Source organism: Labrus bergylta, chromosome 12 (genome assembly GCF_963930695.1).
Source record: "Labrus bergylta chromosome 12, fLabBer1.1, whole genome shotgun sequence".
In the NCBI taxonomy this organism is placed as follows: domain Eukaryota; kingdom Metazoa; phylum Chordata; class Actinopteri; order Labriformes; family Labridae; genus Labrus; species Labrus bergylta.
The window spans coordinates 24874275-24896507 of NC_089206.1; the positions used below are offsets into that span (position 1 = coordinate 24874275).

Sequence of the window (22233 nt, forward strand, 5' to 3'; positions counted from 1 at the left end):
AGACGAGACAAAAAAACAAAAAAACTGCACTATACATCTTATGTATTTTCTGTAATCGTCGTGTAGGCCTACTGCATTGTAAATTATATGTTAAGATATTTGACCACCCATGTTGCTTTCCTGACAAAACTTGCCCCCTCAATGTTAAACCTAGGGATGTGAACCTTCATCTATGGATAAAGAAAGACGTAATTTGAGAATGCTTTAATTGTACCGTGTTATGCACTTGCAATGCTAAAAATGTCTGACTAAATATTGAGTGAGAAACAGTTTTTAAACAGTTTAAACAGTTTTTTTTGTTGTCCTTGGTACAGCATGTAAAGGGAAGTGAAGTTTTGGTAATGTTCAACCAAGTTGGGTACACAAGCGGGAACAATTCAGGAGCCTACCTGTAGAGTGTCATTTAAACTAATGAAAATTACATGTACTAACAAACAACGGATAGGAATAACATCTTATTTCTTACATATTATGTTTTTGTAGGCTTTATTTTTTTAACAAATTCCCTGCCAGACTAAGCCAATATGTACAAATCAGGCAGAGCAGCAGGGTCTCTAACTTCAGCCTATAACAACAGTCTAATTTGCGCCTGTCACCTGGGAGATTAACAGCAGGTGAGAGGAAAAAAACAAATGTAGCCCCGTTGACACCAAAAGCAAAGCTAAAAATGGTGAGTTTGTGAGTGAATCATGCAATATCCATGAGGTATATCACATAACAAAGGAAGTTCATGCTGGATGCTAGCTTTGCCACATTAGCCTTAGCCGTATAGCCTGTTTGTTGCATATCCTATATATCACATTTATTTAAAAAAGTATATGTTTGCAGTTTTGTTTTTTGTCAGTTGCAGACAAATATGCTGAGCGGCCTGTTCACTGACCTGTCCCAGTTGCAGGTGAGGTATAAACTTAATTTCTGAGCCTTACCTGGAGCATATCTCCCCCCACTCCAATTCTGTCATGTTCTTGTCAAAGTCGGTTACTGATGAGTCATTTTCCACTTGAACTCAAGTGGTATTCCTCCTGTGCCGTTTCATTGCTCTAGAGGGTGTAACCAAGAAAGTGGATGACATTAATCCAGGAGGTTTCCATCTGTACAAATCAACTGCAGCAAACGGCACAACGCATGGATCTGCATTTAAAGTTATCACAGGGCAATATTTCTTCACCATCAATGATTATGTGACGAAAGTCTGAAGTATCAAAGCTGCATAGGGGTTATATATTTTTAGTATTTACAGCTGTATTCAATACATATGTTTCCTGTTTTAAATCCTTCTTTTAGTAGTGAACTATTGGTGCTGGGGTTTGTAAATTCTAATTTGCAATGAGGCTTATTTGCATAGACAGGAGTTGAACTGACTGCATACTTGTTCATTTCAATATGCGCAAACTGTACTGGCACACAGAGACTCTGTCTACTCTGCAGCACATAAGGATGCATTTAACCCTTTGCATGTGTTTTGTGAATCAGATGGTGTCTTTTCAACTCATTTGCCCAGGTTTAGCAAGTGGAAATGCCACACAATCCTTTTGTGAATCACGGCTGAGTATGTTAGCTGTAGGCTAACTTGAGTGTAAGAATGGTAAAGTACAACAAAGTAGACTTAATCTTGCTGTTTTTACACAACAGTGATTGAACGAACAGAGCCAAAATGTATAGATAATGTTATCACTAAGCAAGCTGCTAGCAGTTGTGTTTCAAAAAGAAAAAGAGTAGTTAATAGAAATGGTTTCTTTCTTTCATTTGTCCCCCAAAGCAATGCATATGCCAACCAGATCTTACAACAAGAATTATACAGCTTTTGTCCACAGCTGGGGCCGCCAAAACAGGTGGTAATTATTCTGCACGTGTTTTAAAGTTAGAATTTTTACATTTCTGTCTCAAAACAACCCTCCATTCAAAGGCAAACTTTGCATATTTGATTTCCATATTTTCCATGTTTGGGTCAGCCATGGAGAAATGCAGTGTCTTCAAGGCTCCATGATACTTCTGTCGGGAGTGTGAATGAGTGACTACAGACCCTGGGAACAAAGTGCGGCCCCCCTTCTCAATCAGCCCCCTCTGCTACCCCGGTGTAATTCTATAAGGAAATCATGAATAGTGGGAGACAGAAAGACCCCATTGAGGCAAGCCTTTCTTTACATCGTAACTTAACTCCATCCCTTCCACTATAACACCTTGACAAGGAGAATCCCTCCAAATAATGGGTTGTGCAGGGACACCATTGCTGCAGGCCGCATCCCTGTAATTGCGGAGCACTTCCTGGTGCAAGAGGCAGTTGGGATGACATGGGAATGGGCGAGTCTCCAAAGACACGCACAGTTTGCTGGTGTCACCGCCCCGAGACAGACAGACAGACACACACACACACACACACACACACACACACACACAAACACGCTTCTCATCTAATGATACATCAGCACAGGTTAAATTTAACATTACTGAGTACATCTTTAGATTCTGGGTTAAATAATATACTCTATTTGATACTTTGTTTTATTGGAGTAAATAGACAAAGAGCTGATTCTTTATGATCGGTATTTGCCAAGTGAGAAGAACCCCATCTGCTAAACCTTAAAGCTATTCAAACAAAGACAAGTAAAAATTAAGAAACAGTTTAGGAAAAGTGGAAAAAAACACATCTTGGTTGATTTCTCTCAATTGACAGACATTTAAAAAATACATTTGAATTGTGAAATCATCAAATCAGACAGAAAGGAACACAGATTGTCACACACAGACACACACACACACACACACACACACACACACACACACACACACACACACACACACACACACCCACACACACACCCACACACACACACACACACACACACGCAAACAGCCTCTTGGCAGATGGTAAATCATGAGGTCGCTGGGGCTGTAAAACAAGCCTGTTCTCTTTGTCCACCTACGCGGCACTTTACACAGTGTGTCTATCAGATGGCGGCTCTTTATCAAGGTGTGGCTGACACTGGCTCCACACAAAGCTCTGTTAAACAGGAGTATGGTATCAGCCCCTCTTCTAATAACTGGGGTGCTATGGCTGAACTCGCATCCCTGCCAAAAGCATCTCTGTTGCCGCCCTCAGACACCGACCAATGGGAAATTTACAACCACGTGTGGGAAAATGACAGCACTGTAAATGTAGTCATGCATGAAATGTGTAACACTTCTTAAAGATGAGAATGTACCTACAGTTATCTTTGTTATGAGCCGTGGCTAAACTACATATCTGTCAACAGCGTTTGTAAGAAACTGTTCTTGTAAGGGCCCGCCGCAACAAAAAACATCCAAACATCTGACTGCTCTACAAGTTTGTCCCTCTATGTAGCCACCAACTTTTATGCTTGTTTTGAAAATCTTCTCCTACATGTTACAGAGTTAAACAAAAACAAGACAATGAAAGTCCATAGAACCTGAGCTTTTACTTTTTAAAGCTCCTGTGTATCTTTTCTCCTTGATGATGCATGTGAAGGTGTTTCGTGACCAAAACATAACAAATAAACTCATCCTTCTTTCTTTAAACAATCAAATATATCACTCATTGTTAATATTTGCTGTGGAAAATAAGAAGGCTATTTTCCTCTGCATGCTGTAAATTGTCTCGCCTGAAACCGACCTCCTTGCAGCATTAAATATTATTCCATAATAAAAGTAAGTCTCAATTTGTTACGTCCCATTATTATTAATTTCAGTCATTTTTTAAACCAGTTAAAACTTTAATAGGCTACTATAATACACTATAATGTCTTTCCGTTCTTTAGAGCTCTCTTCTATTGATGAAGTGAAACAGTATTATATTGTCTTTACTGTTTTGCTTTTACATGAGCTAAAATTTTGGCCACATAAAACAAATGTCGGCCGTACCTGCTCAGATAGAATTAAAAAAAATCTAAACCAACATAATCTCTCCTCCCACTAGACTAGAGAGCTATTGGTTAAACTGAATTTAAACAAAATGATGAAGCTTTTTTAAGCTGTCAACATCAGTCTCTACTTAAACCCATTAATGTTAATATTTAACACCTTTTGAACTGTTCCCTGTTTTACTGATGATCCAGATCAGTGGTTCGCAACTGGTCTAGCCTCAGGACCCACCTCCAACTCCTTAATGATAAATTGTGACCCAAAATGATGATATTTTTCAACCAATTAGATTCATTTAATTTTTTTTGACCACAACAGTACAAAACATGATAGAACAAAAATATACAGAATGAAAGAAGCATGTTTTAAAAGCTCTTCATAAACTTTTTGACACAACTTTTTTCGGGGCCGACTGAAAATGGCTCCGCAATCCACTTCTGGGTCTAGACCCACCAGTTGAGTACCACTGATCCAGATCAGTTCTTGTCTGACAAAACAACCTCAATACTTTCTAAACAATTTAAAAAAAATGCTCTGCTCAGGTGTATGCATTCTCTAATAACACTGGTGTTAGGAGGTCTATGTGTCACTATGCCAACTGCATTTGTGATTATATGGTTGCGTAGATTCTGTGTTTAAGAGGTACACACCCCTGTCAATTATCAGACTGCTGGGAGGAAGAGACGAGATTATGCATAATTGCCGACTGTGGCTTGGCCTGGGTGTTTCCTCCCGAGTCGAATCACTGAGACAGAGAGGTGATAAGTGGATCTGGCAGGAGAGCAGACAGACACTATGCTGCTCAACTGCACACATGCTGCTGGATTTGGCTGTAGACAATTTGATTAACGATTATGACTGCTATCAATTTAATGATTTCAAGAATGATTTGGCTAAATCAAAAAGATTTTCCAGTACTATAATATGAGAAGAAAGTGTAGATTAGGTTGAACTCAAGCTATCATAGAGTGAATGTTTATATTTATATTTTAAGGTTTGACGGTGGAGTTAATGTTGATTTTTGCAAAAAAAAACGATTTATTTTTTCCCCTGCTACATTTTTCCTTGCACAATCCAAAAGTTACAGAAGAAAAAATATGGATAATTTTCACTAACACTTGCAAATCAGATTTGTCACAGAGCCACAGACTTTAAAGTCCCTGTAAACCAAAAAAAAAAAGTTTTTTGTTTTTTTATACAAAATAAGAACGTGTTATTAACCACCAGGCCAAATTTCAGCAACGAAAAAAACTTAAAAGTTTATAACATTAAGCTTCAAAATCATGAGAAATGTTAGCTGTCTCTCCTCTGGGATGATGTGGGCGTGTCCATAGAATGCGCCGAAGCCACGCCCCCTCGCGGAGAGACGTGCCCTTCTCAACTGTCAAAAATGTAAATGACCTGACAATGGAGGCCTCAGCTCCTCTATCAGACCTGTCTGTCCATCATCTTTGTTTAGTCTAGTAATGTGTAATGGAAGCCTGTTTCTCAATAGCATAGCTAGCCAAATGAAATAAGCTTAGCTAACCACAATCAAATAATATGTAACTTTACCACTTTTTGCTTTGCGTCTATTTATTAACTAGGCAGCCATCCTCACACTATAACTGCCTTTGATTTGTATTACTATTTGGTCAAGTTTAACATTTTTGTGATCAATAATAAGGAAAAACTAGTGCTCCATTTATAGCCTTCTGTTGTACCTGTTTTTTTATTTACACAATACAGGTAAAATAACCCCCACCGTTATCAATATCACCTAGCTAATAAAAGAAAGGTCTATTGTCAGTTTTATCTACATACTGTACCTGCAGGTCCTCATGCTTGATGTGTGAACCACTGATTTTCATAATTACAACACACAACTATGCAACCGGATATACTCAGTAGTATTGAGATAAATGTAGTTTAACACATAATATTTCCGATATCATAGTCACTGTTAATTAAACCATATTTGAACAGGGGCACCTGTGGAGAGTGCGATGATACCAACAGAGGTGGAAAGTGTGTGCTGCAAGCAGCTTAACGCCGTATGTAAAGACAATTTATATATATATATATATATATATATATATATATATATATATATATATATAGTTTCCCTATACAAAATGATCATTCAAAGTATGAATACACAAGATGGATACTGGATCCTCAGAACTGAAACACCTTCTAACACATACTCCAACAGGTTCTGAATAAATGTCTGGAGCCTCCAGAGGAGCCACACTGTATGACTCTTCATCCAGGACTTGAGCCTGTCTCCCTGAAACCCTACTCCCTGCAGAATGCTCTGAACATTTATCAGACAGACCATGGACCACTGGAGATGAAAGAGAGAGCTGTGTAAGTCTGAAAAAAACATTTTTATTTAGGAATGTCAAAATAACAGTTATGTTAGTCAAATTGAATGCATTTATTAAAACTAAGCAGAGACTTTTAGGAAATACAGAGTTGGTTTAGTGTTAGTTTAACTCAGTTTAGCTATTGTCAGGATCAATGCACAGCCAAACAATTAGAATGTAAAGTGTTTCTGAGCTATAAATAAAAAGCCTGCACTCATGTGGTGCCTACAGACAAATGTAAATAATCGAAAATAATGTTTTACATTCACAAAAGTTCTAGACAGTACAAACACAAGTTAGTGAACATCCAAAAATGACTAGAGAATATACTCAGTAGAGAGCAGTCATCCACCAAGGCCAAATAAATCAGAAAAAAGTGGTCCCCCCCCCCCAGTATGACATCTCATCATCCTGAGCTCCAACTGCACTCATGTTAAAAATGAAGTCCAGCTGATGCTGAGGCTTTAACTTAGACCTGAAAATATCCACACATCATGTATTAAAATCATATGACTTTAACATTTTGTGATATACAATATTGCAAAATACAATATATCTTTTCACTTTTTTGCTGACGATGTACAGGTCTACATGCCTTTGAAATGCAAGGGTTCACCACAACCCGTACTCGACTGCCTCAAAGACATTGAAACCTGGATGACCCTAAACTTCCTCAAACTCAATCCCAGACAGAGGTCATTGTGTTTGGAGAACCTGGTGCTGTAGAAACGTTTGGTCCTCTTGCTGTTAATTTGAGAGTCTTGGTGTGCACTTTGATCATGTTTTTAAATTTGGCAAACAGATATCCACTGTTGTGAGATCTAGTTTTTACCAGCTCAGACTTATAGCCAAAATAAAATCATACCTCCCTGCCAATGATCTAGAAACAGTAATACATGCATTCATAACATCTCGCCTGTACTACTGCAACTCACTATATGTGGGCTCGGACCAGTCATCCATCCAACGCCTGCAGCTTGTCCAAAATGCGGCTGCTCGCCTCCTAACATGCACAAAAAAGAGGGACCACATAACCCCTGTGCGCCGTTCTCTCCACTGGCTTCCTATTCGCTACAGGATTGATTTTAAAATTTTACTTCTGGCTTTTAAATCATTAAATGGCTCAACACCTCACTACCTAAGTGAACTACAACATGTTCATGCTCCATCCAGAGCACTAAGGTCCTCCAACCAGCTGCTCCTGGGCGTGTCCAAAACAAGGCTCAAAACTAGGGGCGATCGAGCCTTTTCATTTGCAGCTCCGACACTTTGGAACAGATTACCATTTAAAACAAGATCTGCTGCCACAACTGAACAGTTTAAGTCACTTTTAAAAACCCATTTATTTTCCTTGGCTTTTACCTCTAGTTGAATGTTTTATCCCAGTAGCAGTGTCTACTAGAACTTTTACTATTGTTTTGTGTTTTAATTCACTTTTAATTTTAGCTTTTATGTGTTTTTATGATGTTTTGGATGTAATGTATTTTGCCTGATTTACTGTACAGCACTTTGGTCTGCCTTGGCTGTTATAAATGTGCTATATAAATAAAGTTGACTTGACTTGACTTGATAACGCTTCACAACAACTGGATTATTAGTCAAAACTAAAAATGTATGGTTGTGGATAATTAATGTAACTTAAAGCAAACAAAGAAAAAAAAACAGATGTCCAGGCCAATCCATACAGCCAAATAGATTTCAGGCACGCTGCAGGTTGATCTATCTTTCATCTTCTAGGGATCATGATGTGCTGTATAAGACAGAGAAAATGAAAAAAGAAGATTATAAAACCACTTAACCCAAAATAAATCTTGATGAATATATAATCACATTACTTTTTTACGTTTGTCATTATAGGCATGCTCGCTACCTGGCATCCTTCGTTTCCTGGTGCTGGGGATACCTGGGAAAGCACAACCGGGTAGTGATACCTTCCTGCGTTGTTGTCCGTATCCACCAGGAGTACCCTGGTGAAGAGGAAGAGTACACCGGTTTTAGGCCTCCAATTTAAATTATTTCCAAGTTAATGTATTGTGATGTTTGGACATGTGTTTTATATAAAGTTATTTCATTTATTTAATAAACTTTTAATACGTTCCTCCATTCCCTCTCTTTCTGTACAAATCCATTCCCACACATGTTACTAACTTGGCTTCCATAGTTCTGGGTTCTCTAGTTGGTGTCCTCTCCCCTCCTCTCACTCTCAGCAGGTGTTATCAGGGCTGTGGAGTCTTGAGGAAGAGACACTCGTGTAGAGGCACTTCTGGGTTACAGAGAGGAATGTTCCTTTAACAAACGTGTCAACTTCACAGAGTCTGGAGCAGGTGGGGTAGATTTTATAAAGCTCCAGGAGCCAGTCCTCATCAAGTACTTCCCCATGTCCTGCACCTGAAATTTCAGTCATGACAGGCAAATTAAAAAATTACGAGGAATAAATTAACCCATTAGTTATTTTTTTCAATATCTATAACAAACAAAGTGAACTAACTGTTCAGTGATGGTGTCAACAAGTTCAGAAATACTGGGGAGGTAGGTGGTGTCTTTAGGATCTGCAAAGTTGGAACTGTTGTAACGGAAACTCCAAGAGAGGACATTTTGTAGGTGGGCTGTCAGGCGATGCAGTTCTCCACTTGAGTTGAGTAGATGAGAAGAGCGGAAGAACTCAGGATGCTGTGCTTCCCACAGCAACGCTCCTGTTGGCCACTGTAGCTTGAAAACCTGGAGAATACATATGCAAATAACAATACAATTGTTTGTGTGCACTGTATACAGAGTTACAGCTATGAAGTTAGAAAATAAATCTTAAATTTTTTAGCAGCACTTTGACCATCAATGTTGCAAGATTTTGTACAGCCCGTATGGTCTTCTCTCTTGCATGAAAACATTAGTAAACAGTCTGTCAGTGAAAGGTGTAAAATACGTCTCTGGTGACTTTCTGTGTGTTGTCTCACTGGCACCCCGTCTCTCTTGTTGTTGGAGGAGACTATGTGAAAACGGATAATAGTTTAATTTGCTTGCTAATGAGATATACTGTTACTGATAATACTGACACGTATAATAATCTCTAAACTGCAGTAAAATAACATGCAGTACTCGGTCAGAGAGCTGCGTAAATGCAGCCAGACACCGGTGTGGTGGCGGTCGCAGACGCGCCGTTTCAAGCCGTCTCTGTCTGGTTATTTAGAAGGCATCTTTTACAACATCAACAATAGCCGTTCTACTAGCAGAGATTATGATATGACCGATTATTATTATTATCTTACACACAGATGAAAGTTCTCTATCATATTTGATTGGAGCTGGATGCTAACTTTAATCTTACACCACACATTCCCTCTCTCTCTCCCAACCAAGAAATGGTTGAGAAACATAGTTCTCAATCTTTGCACATGTTTAAAGCTATCTTCTTGCAACATTTCACTTTACAGGGACTTTAATTGTCCCCATGATGTCAGGACATAAAACCCTGAAACACAGGGTGTGATTGACACTCTGCTCTTATGTTACCATAGGGTTCACACAACAGAGGCTTACAGCCATTTAATAGTGAATGAGGCTAAACTTGAGGTGGGTAGGGTGAGACACACAATCTTGAGCAGTTAGTTTGTCTTCTTGAGCTGCTGTTGGTGTAAGATTCAATCTACAAAGGGCAACTGTTGCTAAGGGTCCCATTACCTGAGTAACCAGTGAATTTTTACATTGGTATTGACATTCAATTCAATTCAATTCAATTAAAAAAACTAGTGGGTCTGCTCTCTAGCAGTGTGAAATAGTTGGGTTAATGACAAACGGAAAACTGCTCTGTTTAGTTAGTCCTTCAGTCTTTAGGTTTGCTGTTCGTCTGGGCCTTGCAGGTGGACTACAAGGTTGAGTGCACACCACAGAGGAAGCGCAGGCTGAGTGGGTGGAGTCCATGTGTGTGAAGCTGGAGTTTAAGGTAAAACTCTTTCCTTTTGAGCATAGCTAGAAGGTATTGTATTTCCATTTCTGTACAAGAAATCACCATGTATTTCATAGATTGAATATTTTCAAGGTTTGAAAGTGTTGATTACATTTGATATAAACAGGCAAACAAACAAGGATCTGAGTCGAGAGCCCTTTGCAGGTGCTAGCAGCCCCTAGAGGCTCAAATGGTCATTACAACTAAAGTAGTTTATAGAAATTGCATGTCAGATATTTTTCTGGTGGTAATGGGGAGGGGACCCTCAATTACAATGATGCTTTGAAAGTGCAAATATATATTAAGTTGAGATGGTGCTTGATGGTGATGGAAAGGAGAGGGACCTACACTTTGGGGACTATAAAAACACAACATGAGCCAAAGTGATTGTCAAGTGTATAGATGAAAAAACAAAGTATTGTATTAAGTGGGTTATAATGCTTATATTTTCCCAAAACATAGAAATACAACTTTGTTTAACTGCTGTGATGGTAATGTTGTGTATTTAAAAAGAAAAAAAAATAGCAGTTCAAACGCTAACTTGACAATAAGCAGAAGTTATATCACTCATCTTGAAGGTAGCCAATTCAACACAAAAGTATGTCCAAAAGTCCTGAATTTGCCCAGTGGGACTTAACAGTTTGTACTGCATACAGTCAAAGTTAATTATTTTGACCTGGACTCTGATTGTGTTGATGCTAAGCCTTGCTTGCAGCTTATACTACTTTTATAAGAGAGACTGTTGACAGTATAAACCTGCAAACACGGTCAACAAGACTATTATTAAGTGTTGATCCTCTCTGTGCTGTGGAGGCATTTTGATTCACCTCAGATGTTGAGATATTTCACTTCATGTCTGAAAGTCAGGAAATGACCTAAGTTACTGGGACATCTTGTGAGGACAATGAATGCCTTCAACATTTGTTCTTGCATGCTAACTAGTACGCTGACCAATAGACTAACACAGCCATAAATACAGTCACAATGTTGGCTTAGTTCATTAAAAATATATTTAAGCAAAACAACACTAAACAAGAATTATTATAGATTTAGTGTAAACGAGTTCTCTTCATGGTTCCTCTCAATTGCCTCAAAATTTTCAGTTTACTCTCCTCATTTCTGTAAGAGCCCACTTGTGTATCATCTTCTCCCACAGTTAGTGTCAGCCTGAGGTGATGTCATCTGAGTGCAGCGAGGGCCCATCAGAGGAGACAGGACCGATAGAGCAAAAGGAGGAAGAGATGGAGAAAGAGATAGTGGAGGTTGACTGTGGGCAAAACCAACCTGCATGTAGCCTTAGGAGGCAAGAGGAGGCGGAGGAGGAGGAGGAGGAGGAGGAGGAGGGAGGAGGAGAAACGCTGCAGTCACCTGACCATAGCAGCATGCAGGAAGTGACATCAGAAGGTGGACTGGAGCAGGGCCAGACAGAGGAGACGCTGAGGTTTTCCCACACCGACATCCAGGAAGCCAAGGACTTAGAATCAGGTGTGAGGTGGAAAAGTGTGATGGCAGTTGTTGTTGTTCCTGTGTTTTTGTTGTTGTTTTTAAAGCATACTAAAACCCAATTAAGCCGGTCTAAATGTGCTTCCAGTGCAGAAACATTCGAACAGGGAGTGTCGGATGGAGGAGCCCCAAGGGTCTGGGCCTTTCTTCTTCATGGGAGGAACAAATGGAGCGGAAATGTGAGTCAGGATTTGGAATAAAGAGAAGAGAGGAAAATAAAATCACAAATGATCACATTCAAAGTGGACATATGTAATTTAGTAAACATGCGGTTATAAATCAAATAAACAGACAGGAAGGATTTGCTCTTATCTCAGCGATGACATCATTCACCTGGCTTTGCCTGTGGCCTCTGACCTCTGGGTCTTTGTCTTATTAAAGCAGAAGTATTTGATTGATTTCCTCTCCTTCAGAGTGAGCAGTTACTGTGAGAGCAGAGGATGGAAAAGGATTCACAACAAGCACAGGAAGGAGTTCAAACTCAAGTGGTGTGACACCAAATCTTCAGCCAACTACAGTAACTTCAGAGAAGGTTCAGTATGATGTGTGATTTACCTTTTGATGATAAAAGCTCTATTTTACAATTAAATGTCAAAATGTACCCACAATGCTTTCATGTTCTGGGAAAATTGTAAAGATAAAATGAAGGAAACTCGAGTTCTGCAACTCTTAAGTTAACCAGAATTAGATTTTTGTAAATAACAAGTATATAATGTTCCACTCATGTGTTGTCCGTAGGTGAACAGTTGATGTACCAGATTCCCAACAACAAGGTGCTCACCACTAAGATCGGCCTCCTCAGCAGTCTGCGGGAGTACGAGCGAGTCAGCAGCAAAGTCAACCACGGCAGAAGATCAAGGTGAAACAGATGACAGAGTATCTGCTGTCCCTTTCTGCTTCTGATTTATGAAACCTTCAGGTTGCTTTAATTCAAATCAGAAATATCACAGAGAACTTCTTTAACACAGTTAACACAGACATTATTTTGTTTTGTTTATGCACTTGTAAGAATTGCAAACAATATGAACATTTAAACATAATCCATTATGTGATTAATTTCTGTGACACATGTTCATGCAGTCAAGATGTGATCTTATCATCATTATTATTATTACTGGATTATTGTTTTTGTTTGAAGCGAAGTTGGGACGGTTTAAATATCAGGCACACTCGCACCTGCCTGAGCCTACTGAGCTTTTGCTGACTTCTACCTTAAGAGGGCCGTAAGCAAAAGCATATTACGATCAAAATTCATGTTCAACAACTTCCTAACTTATTATCAATAAGCAGTACTAAGGAGGCTAAACTCTTAGTGAATGACCTATGAGCTACAGACTATGTTCATGTAGAGTAAGGTAATAATAACTAATACTGTAAGCAGCTAGTATGCTACTAATTAGCATGCTAATACACAACTGGGTGAATATTGTGACTTTAGCATTTCTAGCTAACTGGGGTGGATTAACATCTGTTTAAATGTAAAATGATTCTTCTTTTGACATAAATAAATAGTAATAGTTTATATTACTTCTTGGAATTTCATAAAACATACTAACTTGAACAGTATGCCTTTGATTTCAAACAAACCTGAACTTTAAATGGCATTTTTAAATGTTAAGCTCAAACATGATGGTCACTGAAAAGCAGATTGGCAGTTGTAAAAAAATGCTGGGCTCTTTTTTGTGTGTTTGTTATTCTCTTTTGGGCCTCCAGAGAGGAAAAAGTCAAGAGAAAAAGTCAGCCTCAAACAAAAAGGATCTGCTTGAACGCAGGGACTTTGAGGAACATCATCAACATCAACAAAGGAGAGATGATTTCTACAAGACTTAGAAAATGGATCACTACATTTATTTTTCTCAAGCTGGCCTCTCAGGGCCTCTGTAGATCCTCCTGATATTTTCAATATCTGACTTTTTTTAAATTGAAGCCAAAGCAGTTCCTAAAACAAACTAACTGCGTCTTGTTCCTTATTTTGTTTTCCTGAACAGGAGGCTAAGAATAGAAGAGTTTATTCCCACTACCTTCCGCATGGACATGAGGGAAGAGAGGGCGGCTTTCTTTGCCCAGCAGGAGGGTAAAATGCTTCAACTTCTCACCTACATTAACCTCACACAAATGAGTAAACTGATGAAACAACAACAGCAACGCAGCACTGGTCAGACTGGATCTGTGTTTGGTTAGTGGGCTCCAGATGAAAATAAGATAAATCAAACTCAACCTGTCAACCTTCAGGGACATAAAGGAGAATAGTTTGAACCCAGCAGCGTTAACACCACAGTCGCCTTGGTGATTGTTCAATTAAACAGGTTGAGGACGTTGGAAAATAATGCACTTCACCTCCCATAAGGCCCTGATAAAATCACCAGGGGAACATGCTGTTGCCATAGAGATGAGTCAGCAGAGGGCAGGGCTGAGACACAAACACGAGGAGAAACTCTCAGCAGGATCTTAATATAGAGCTGCAGCACTGACATGAAACAAAGTCTGTTGGATATATAAGTAGAAAAGCCTCTATGTAAAGAACTGAAATGGAGACATACAGAAAATGGTGCACAGGTTAAGACAAACATGCTTATCATTGAATAAACAAAAGGGACTTGGACAGCTGGATTAGATCTCTGGGTGACGATTGAAGCTGTCATAAAGAAGACAAGGGGACAAATCAGATCAGGGTAAAGAAATGGGATAAAAATGGCCTTAAAATGTGATACCTCAAGGAGAGAAAACTCACAAAAAATGTCCTGAAACAAACAAGAAATAGCCACAACAGTAAAATTAACATTGTACTAAAAAGTAGCCTTCATCAGAGGATTTGATCCACAAAGATGTTAGCAGCAATGTAATGTAGGAGCTGGTTGAGTTGAAGCACTTATTTCTCTACATATATATCTCATATCTCAACATATTTTCAAGTTACGAGGAAGAAGAGCAGCGAACAGTTTGAAATAGTTTCAATAAAGAATAGTTGGTTTGAGATTTTAAATCTCCTACATGGACACTAGTGTTTAGTGTTAATGTGTGTTGCAAATGTTTGAATTGTGGTCAGCAAAAAAAAAAAAAATGTTGTGTTTGCTTTTGAGACTTTGACTTCTTTATATTCTGTCCGGTATAGTTTATAGTTGATCGTATCACGCTGCATCATGTTTTTTAAACTTGGTTAATATTCTAAGGAGGTGTCAGAGACAGCTATCAGATAAAGGGAGTAGAATATTTATCTTCACATTGTAGTGGAGTAACCTCAAAAACCAAAACTTTGAAGTGTTAATCACGATACAGTACTTGCATAAATGGCCTTTTGGGTTTCTGGACATGATTTTTACATAGTTCAAAGAGCGAGTGTGTGTGATTTAGGACACAGCGCTGATTCTAATTCAAAAATTTAGAAACTTGTCAAACTTTTTTTTTTTCCCCCAATTGAATGTATGATTTTTAGCAGGTGTAAGCAACAACAGGAATCAAATGTGGATCTGTAAGCCGACCGGAATGAACCAGGGCAGAGGTATTTTTCTAATGAAGAGCCCAGAGGATGTATCCGCCTTCAGACTGAAGCTGGAGCAGGCAGAGGGCCGACAGGCCAGCAGGAGGACGCAGCATCGTCAGCCTCAGGCTCGCATCGTTCAACAGTTAGTTGATATACCGGGGTACATGATGTTTTTGTATGTATACCATGACGACACAATCATCAGGTCTGCATTCTTCTCTCAGTTACATCCAGAAGCCGCTGCTCCTGAAAGGCAAAAAGTTTGATGTGCGCTCTTTCCTTCTGATCGCCTGCACCGCACCTTACATGGTTTTCTTTCGTCATGGATATGTACGACTTACCTGTGACCTCTACGACCCCAGCTCCAACAACCTCTCTACACACCTGACCAATCAGGTACACCATGACACTGTCACTATTTTAAACAAGGCAGTCAATACCAACTCCTTCACACAGCCTTCAAAATAATTAAGAAATGGTTTCATGCAAGTGGTGGTTTTATATATAGCCTTAAGTCACTGCTACAGGAACATCTCAGTCCTGAGACTTTATGAAAAACCAATCCACAATTTATTCCACGTCTGGCCTTTGTGTTACCTCCATGCAAACAATCTTAACTTCTTTGCTTGGTGAAACATTCCTGCACTGAATATTTATCTGTTTTGCTGATGTTATAGCTAAGAGTTATGCTACATTTTCAGAATTGATTTGACTGACATGTTTTAGCTGTTTGCCAGGAGGCTCGATGTTTGCCTTAGCTCCACCCATTTGCCTGTTTTGTATAGGTCGAATGTAACTTTGAGACTTTTAGGGTGACGTCATTAAGACTACGTCCTTGTTTTGTGCAGTCTATGGTTAGACTGGAGTCAAAGAAGGACTTAAGAACTGTCTTAAGGACGCAATTTGACTTTGAATACTTTCTCTTGACTTAGACTTGAAACAACTGACTCAAAATGACTTAACCTTTTTACATAATATTCAGATTTTTGTAACAATCAAAAAGGTTATGATTCCCTTTTTACAATTCCATTAATTAGCTGAATGCATGCAAACCTGGCGGCATACTAATATGACATTGAGAGCGTGCTAGACTCAAGTATTAGGTTTTCAAAAACGTCAGTAAGTAGAAAAAATAAGTAAGAAGAAGGTATGCATAGCCTAATTGGGTTAATGATCAACACAATGTTCAATTGCTGAGTGGAAATTTTGAATTAGAGTTGAGTTAAAGGCACTCTGAATAAATGATAAGCTTGATTAAAATATGATGCTGTTTGATTTGAATTTGATGTCATAGTTCAATCTGTACAAGCTTCTGCAAGGAACTCTGGGGTTGTGTTGAATTTGAGTGCCCCCTGTGGACAAAGTCAGACATTTTTTTCTCCTCGCTAATCTTTTTCTGATGATCCTCCTTTCTCCTCTCTGATGCTGTCAGCTACACAATGAATCTTTGGCATGGTATTAAAAAAAAAAAAAAGGCTGTTTCTGCAGTGTACAGTCATTCTCTCTGTCTGACAGTAACCTCATGGTAGGGATAAGAGGCATGTAAAATAACTATAATGAATCCTCTTAGTGATGCTCTGTTTGCTTTTGTCTGTCATTAGGAGGCAGCTGTATTAATTTCAGCCTGCTTCATTACCAGCTAAAAACTTCTCACGGGAGCTTCAACCTGTTATGACACTGTTAGCTTCACTTTAGCTCAAATGAAAAAAAAAGAAACATGACAATATAATTCATGACAATGTTGGAGACATACTTGCATCCTATATATGTTGAAATGATTTTTCCACATTGTTTCCAGAGAGGTTCAAATAGATCCTCTGGCCTAACCTTTGGCACTAACTGTCTCTCTCCCCTGCTTCATGTGTCTGTGGTCCCCCTGCTGTCGGCCTCCAGTACATGCAGAAGAAGAACCCTCTGTACAGCCAGCTGAAAGAGGACACAGTGTGGTCCATGGAGAGCTTCAACACCTACGTCAACAACAGGTTTCAGGTTGCCAATGGTCTGCCCAGGGACTGGGTGCTGGACGTCTTTGCAGTGAGTGCTGCTGTGTGCTGTAGCTCTCAGGGACCAATTACCATCACAGTGAAGGCTGTTGGTGCTTGCAGCTAATTGAGATTGTGGTTTAGGCTCTGATGATCTCACTCCTGTCTGACTACAACATGTTATTACCAGAATCAAATGTGCTGTTTGGGGGTCATTTTAATCCATGGTGCCTTACAGTACGACAAACAGAAAGAACAAAATACACATATTGGACCTTTTTTCCCCTCCATTGTTTCTGTATGGAAAAATGAAACTTCAAACTCTAACATGTCTGTTTTATCTGACAGAAACCTTCGAGCCACCACACTCTCTGATTACAAATATGCCTTACATCTTTATATATCATAGCTATTACTAAAACTTTTAAATGGACACTCCTTCAAATGTCCTCTAATGTTAGAGTCAGTTCACCAGTGATGGGAGTAAGACACTGCCTGTGAAAACAGCCTCATGATGTCTTCTGTGACTCGAGTATTAAGAGTACAGTCAACAACCTGCTCTTAATGTAGAGCTTTTGTTATGAAGTCTGAGAAAATAACTCCGGGATCTTCAACTGACAACTCAGACAAAACCTGAAGCCTCCATATTTTAAATACAAAGCCCGCATTAAACTGCTGTCATTACCTCACAGTATGAAGCTGCATTATGGGGTGAAGGGATGTAGGGTTTTCATTTTTTGTTGTTGAATATTATTAGGGACTAATGTCAGCCTAAAGTCAGAATTCTTCAAAAATGTTAATTTTTAATGACAGTAATCATCATCTGCTGATTTTAATTTGTGCATTTCCTTTAAAAGATCTGCCTTTATGAATTCCCCAAACTTTACAGACCTGTCAAGCTAATGTACTGGGATAAGAACAAGCTTATTGGCAGTCATATCAAAACTTATATTACTTCACTGGAATGACAACGTTTAGCTCAGCTTCCTTCAGTTGGTCTCGGTTTCACTTTGAGCTAACGTCTCTGACAGATCCTATGAACGATGTTAAGATGACGCCTGTAAGTAAGACGCAGTGACAAACTGAAAGCTTCTTTTTGGCATCAAAGGATGTACGATCAACATCCCCCTCCAAAAAACCTAAATATCAGATATCCCAGAAAAAATTAAATATTCGATGAATAAATGAATAATTAGAATAATAATCATTGAAGTGACTATCTGATGTCCAAATGTCTTTAAAGTTTTTTGGGGGGGCTTTTTGTGCCTTTATTGTAGAGATAGGACAGTGGATAGAATCAGAGAGAGAGAGAGAGAGTGGGGAATGGAACCACAGGTCAGAACACTAACCTCAGACCTCCAAACATGGGATGCGCACTAACCACCGCGCCACCAGGTCAAATTTCTAATCATGCTTTAATTCACTTACTGAGGTATATGGAAAGGTATTAATGCGTAAAAATAGACAAATGTCCAAAATGAAGTTCCTGTTTATTGTCACATGAAGCAGACAAACCGTGATGATCATATGATGAATTCTTGTTCCCGAGATTATAAATGTTTGTTGTCATTCATTTATTTCACAGTACGACAGGTAAAAATCGATGTTCCCACCACCTATGACATCATTTCCTGTTCCACAGTGACCTATAAACACTCGAACATACCGGCTGACCAATTAACCCAAGTGATCAATTATCACCACCTAGTGTCCAAATAAAGTAAATAATAAACATATAAACCAAAACCGTTGAAACACACTACATAAACACACACACACTAAATTAGCTCCTACAATAATTATGAGTAAGAATGTATTTTAGAAACAAATTAGATTCAGGAAGTACTTCAGCTTCTATTTATTTATATCACTCATTCATTTCAGCCTGATCACTTTTTAGGAACTGTCCAAAAGTGTCTCATATTTCCCCTCTGACAGCATACAGTATGCACATTTCTCCAAAGAAAGACGGAACATTTGACTTTAAATTATGGCAGGCAGTTATCTGTGTTGACTGTCAATTTCTGTAAAGATCGGTTCATTTGAACTTCCAGAGCATTTTACAATTGCGATGACTGCCGAACATCCCGCTCTTCATACAGTGGCAGGTGTTGCAAATAAATATTTCTTTATTCTGTCCTAGGTGTTTGAACTTGTTCAAGCTTGTTGTTTTAGTTTTCTAGCTCATTTCTCTCTCATCTGCTGCACCTCCAGCATCAGGAGGCAGCTGTTTTCAACCAAGCAGCACTTAACAGAAGACAGACATCTCAAATGAATAATAGCACTGCGAACTCTTTTGAAACACATCTTTATGTGGTGAAGAAAAAACCTCATGCTAAGACTCAGCTCAGACTTAGATAGTGGCTGCTTTAGTGGAGCTGTATTTTATATATGTATTTAATCAGCACATACATTTCCTGCCCCTAATTTGTGTTTCCTTTCTAAACACCAGAAACGCATGCAGCAGATCATGTTGCAATGTTTCTTAGCTGTCAAATCGAAGCTGGAACGCCGACTGGGCTTCTTCGACCTGATTGGCTGCGACTTCATGGTTGATGAGGACTTTAAGGTGGGTGATGAGCACAAAATGTTAAATGCTTTGTGTTATTATAATGTATATATATATATTTTTTTATAGTGTCTTGTGTTTCTTCCAGGTGTGGTTGTTGGAGATGAACTGTAACCCTGCTCTGCATACCAACTGTGACGTGTTGAAAGAGGTGATACCCAGCACTGTTGTGGAGACACTGGGTGAGCTCATGAATTTTAGGTTTATTCGATTTTAAGTCAAAATCCCCTTCATCAAATATTTACTGATGTGTCTCCTGACAGGCTGATGTGTGATACCTCACAACAGTTTTTACCTGCTGTCTCTCCCTCTTCTCTCCCTCTTCTCTAGATTTAACTCTGGAGATCTTCAACAAGTGTCGTCTCAGGCAGACCATTCTCCCTTTGGACAGCCAAAGAGAGTTTGTGCTGCTGTATAATGGAGAGCTTCCTCCCGATACAGAGCTGGCCTGCAGCAAAAGTCAATTCAACCAGAAGAGATCCAAAAAGACTGAAGTCGGGAGATGTAAGTCAGGGAATGAGAGCACAGCTTTGCCCTCAGCGTCCCCTGATACACCTGTGAATGTTTCAGAGGACAGTCAGTCAATGTCCTCCTCACATATCCATCGGAGCCGTCTCTCTCCGCACAGATTTTCACATCCAAACAGCCATAGCACACAGATTGTAAAATGTAAGAAGGTCAGGCCTCGGGTTGAACTCAAGTTGAGCAAATGCACTTTTCCCCATCAGTTGAAGGCTGTGGACGACTTGCTGCACTCAGCGACTCAGGAGAAGACATCACATCGATGTCATCACCATCAGTGAGTGAAGCTGTCTCTATCTGTGAATCCCCTCAGACAACAAAGTCAGAGTCCCCTTTGTATGCTGGATCTCCTCCTGTACATATACATGTATGTGGAGGCAAACCTGAAAGAAGAAAGGAGCTTGGGGAGGAAAATCCCGGAGAAGACTCGAAGTTGAGTGTTGAGACCAAAGAGGAGATGTGATGTGTAATTATGCAAACTGCTCGGAACTAAAGAACTTCTGAAAAAAGTCAAATGTTTGGACATTCATTGATATTTTACTGTCAGTTTAATACACAAAGAAATGCTGTTGTGATAACATATCCTCTTATTTATAACTTGAATTATGATAAACCTCATCCCTCTTCTTTGCCATTTAGCTACATTTGACTTTCCTGAAACCAGTTTCTTTACTGCTGCACTTCTTTGACTATATTTATTTATACAGTTGTCTTACACATTGTTTAACTTTCCCCCTGATTTACTGTATATTCGGTATGCCATAAGGTCTCATTTACCTTACGCATTTTATGTCAGTGATTTACATTTTTATTTAGATCACTAGGCTTTGTTTTCCACCTGATATGACGGCACTTTTTACTTTATTTGCTGTTCATTCTGTCTGTTTCATGTGCATTTATTTTCCTTATGAAGAAGCACTTTGAGGTGCATTTCCTGCTTCATCCATCCATTATCTATTCCGCTTTTCCCATTCAGGGTCGGGGGAGCTGGACCCGATCCCAGCTGTCATTGGGCGAGAGTCAATCGCAGATCTGACATAAAGAGACAGAAAACCAGCCTCAATCACATTCACACCTACAATGTAGAGTCACTAATTAACCTCACTAGCATGTCTCTGGACTGTGGGAGGAAGCCGGAGTACCTGGAGAGAAACCACGCGTGCCCCACTCTGAAAGGTTCTTGTCCGACCGAGAACGGACCAGGAACCTTCTCACTGTGAAACAACAGCGCTAACCACAGCAGACCTACATTTAATACAAATCAGGTTCATTATTGTCCCTAAAGAGGGACAGCTTTGATGTTGATTTAAAAACAGATTTTCCCTCCGATGATGGAGGGCTCATAAGCTTTAAGTAGAGCAAAGTGTCACAGTGTATTTAGGTATTTTACAAGAATGATGCAAAATCACTTTGAAAAAAAGAAAACCACAATAAACTAAAGGATAGTGGCACAGCATGATTTAAAATTCAGAGAAATCATCTTGAGGGTAGACCTGGATTATTTAGAACTCCAGAGACGTCGTACTTGTTTTAAATAATATGATTCAAGTCTTAACATCTTTTTTTAAATGAAGTACAGACTGAGGAGATCCATGTTCTTATGGTGTCCTGTTTCCTGTTTTGTCTTTTTTAAAATGTACTTGCTGCATCTGTTGTTTTACTATGATGTCATCTTACTGTTAGTGCCAAATATCAACCGGTCATGTCCGAGAGCAGCTCCTGCCCTGTGAGACACTCAGACATGATCGTGTCCAAACCCCTCCAATGCAACACCTCACTGTAACTCAACACAAAGCTCCACTCTGCAGTTGTTGTGGCTTGTTGTTTTGACTGCAGCCCTTCACCTCTCTGTTTCATAATTAATAATTATCTCACTTCCATCCACATTCAGACTCTGTTGCATGTAAACACAGGCGGGTTTATGGTCCCATCTTTCCCAACAGGATGCTTGCTTCATCCACAGCGAGGAGACTGAGAGCATGACTTATCCACATGAGGAGGATGATGCG

The 22233-nt window shown here is 39.3% G+C and overlaps 1 protein-coding gene and 1 long non-coding RNA gene across 2 annotated transcripts; both read left to right on the forward strand.

Annotated features, from left to right (window-relative positions):
• The first annotated feature begins 1065 nt into the window (after positions 1-1065).
• On the forward strand, positions 1066-8309 carry LOC136181017 (uncharacterized). Its single transcript, XR_010667494.1, has 3 exons — positions 1066-5912; positions 6074-6228; positions 8085-8309. It is a non-coding gene; the product is annotated as an uncharacterized lncRNA (long non-coding RNA).
• Positions 8310-11342: 3033 nt separating this feature from the next.
• ttll10 (tubulin tyrosine ligase-like family, member 10) lies at positions 11343-20948 on the forward strand. The gene is made up of 11 exons (XM_065961199.1): positions 11343-11652; positions 11738-11849; positions 12084-12202; positions 12409-12529; positions 13659-13744; positions 15107-15293; positions 15376-15547; positions 17045-17185; positions 19586-19702; positions 19791-19884; positions 20033-20948. Exons 1-11 carry the CDS (start codon positions 11343-11345, stop codon positions 20503-20505), a joined length of 1932 nt encoding a protein of 643 aa, XP_065817271.1. The 3' UTR covers positions 20506-20948.
• The last annotated feature ends 1285 nt before the right edge of the window (positions 20949-22233 follow it).

Coding starts and splice junctions, on each gene's coding strand:
- ttll10 (XM_065961199.1), top strand. CDS start 11,343: ATGTCATCTGAGTGCAGCGAGGGCCCATCAGAGGAGACAGGACCGATA. Junction 11,850..12,083: donor GGAACAAATGGAGCGGAAAT/GTGAGTCAGGAT, acceptor CCTCTCCTTCAG/AGTGAGCAGTTACTGTGAGA. Junction 13,745..15,106: donor TTTCTTTGCCCAGCAGGAGG/GTAAAATGCTTC, acceptor GATTTTTAGCAG/GTGTAAGCAACAACAGGAAT.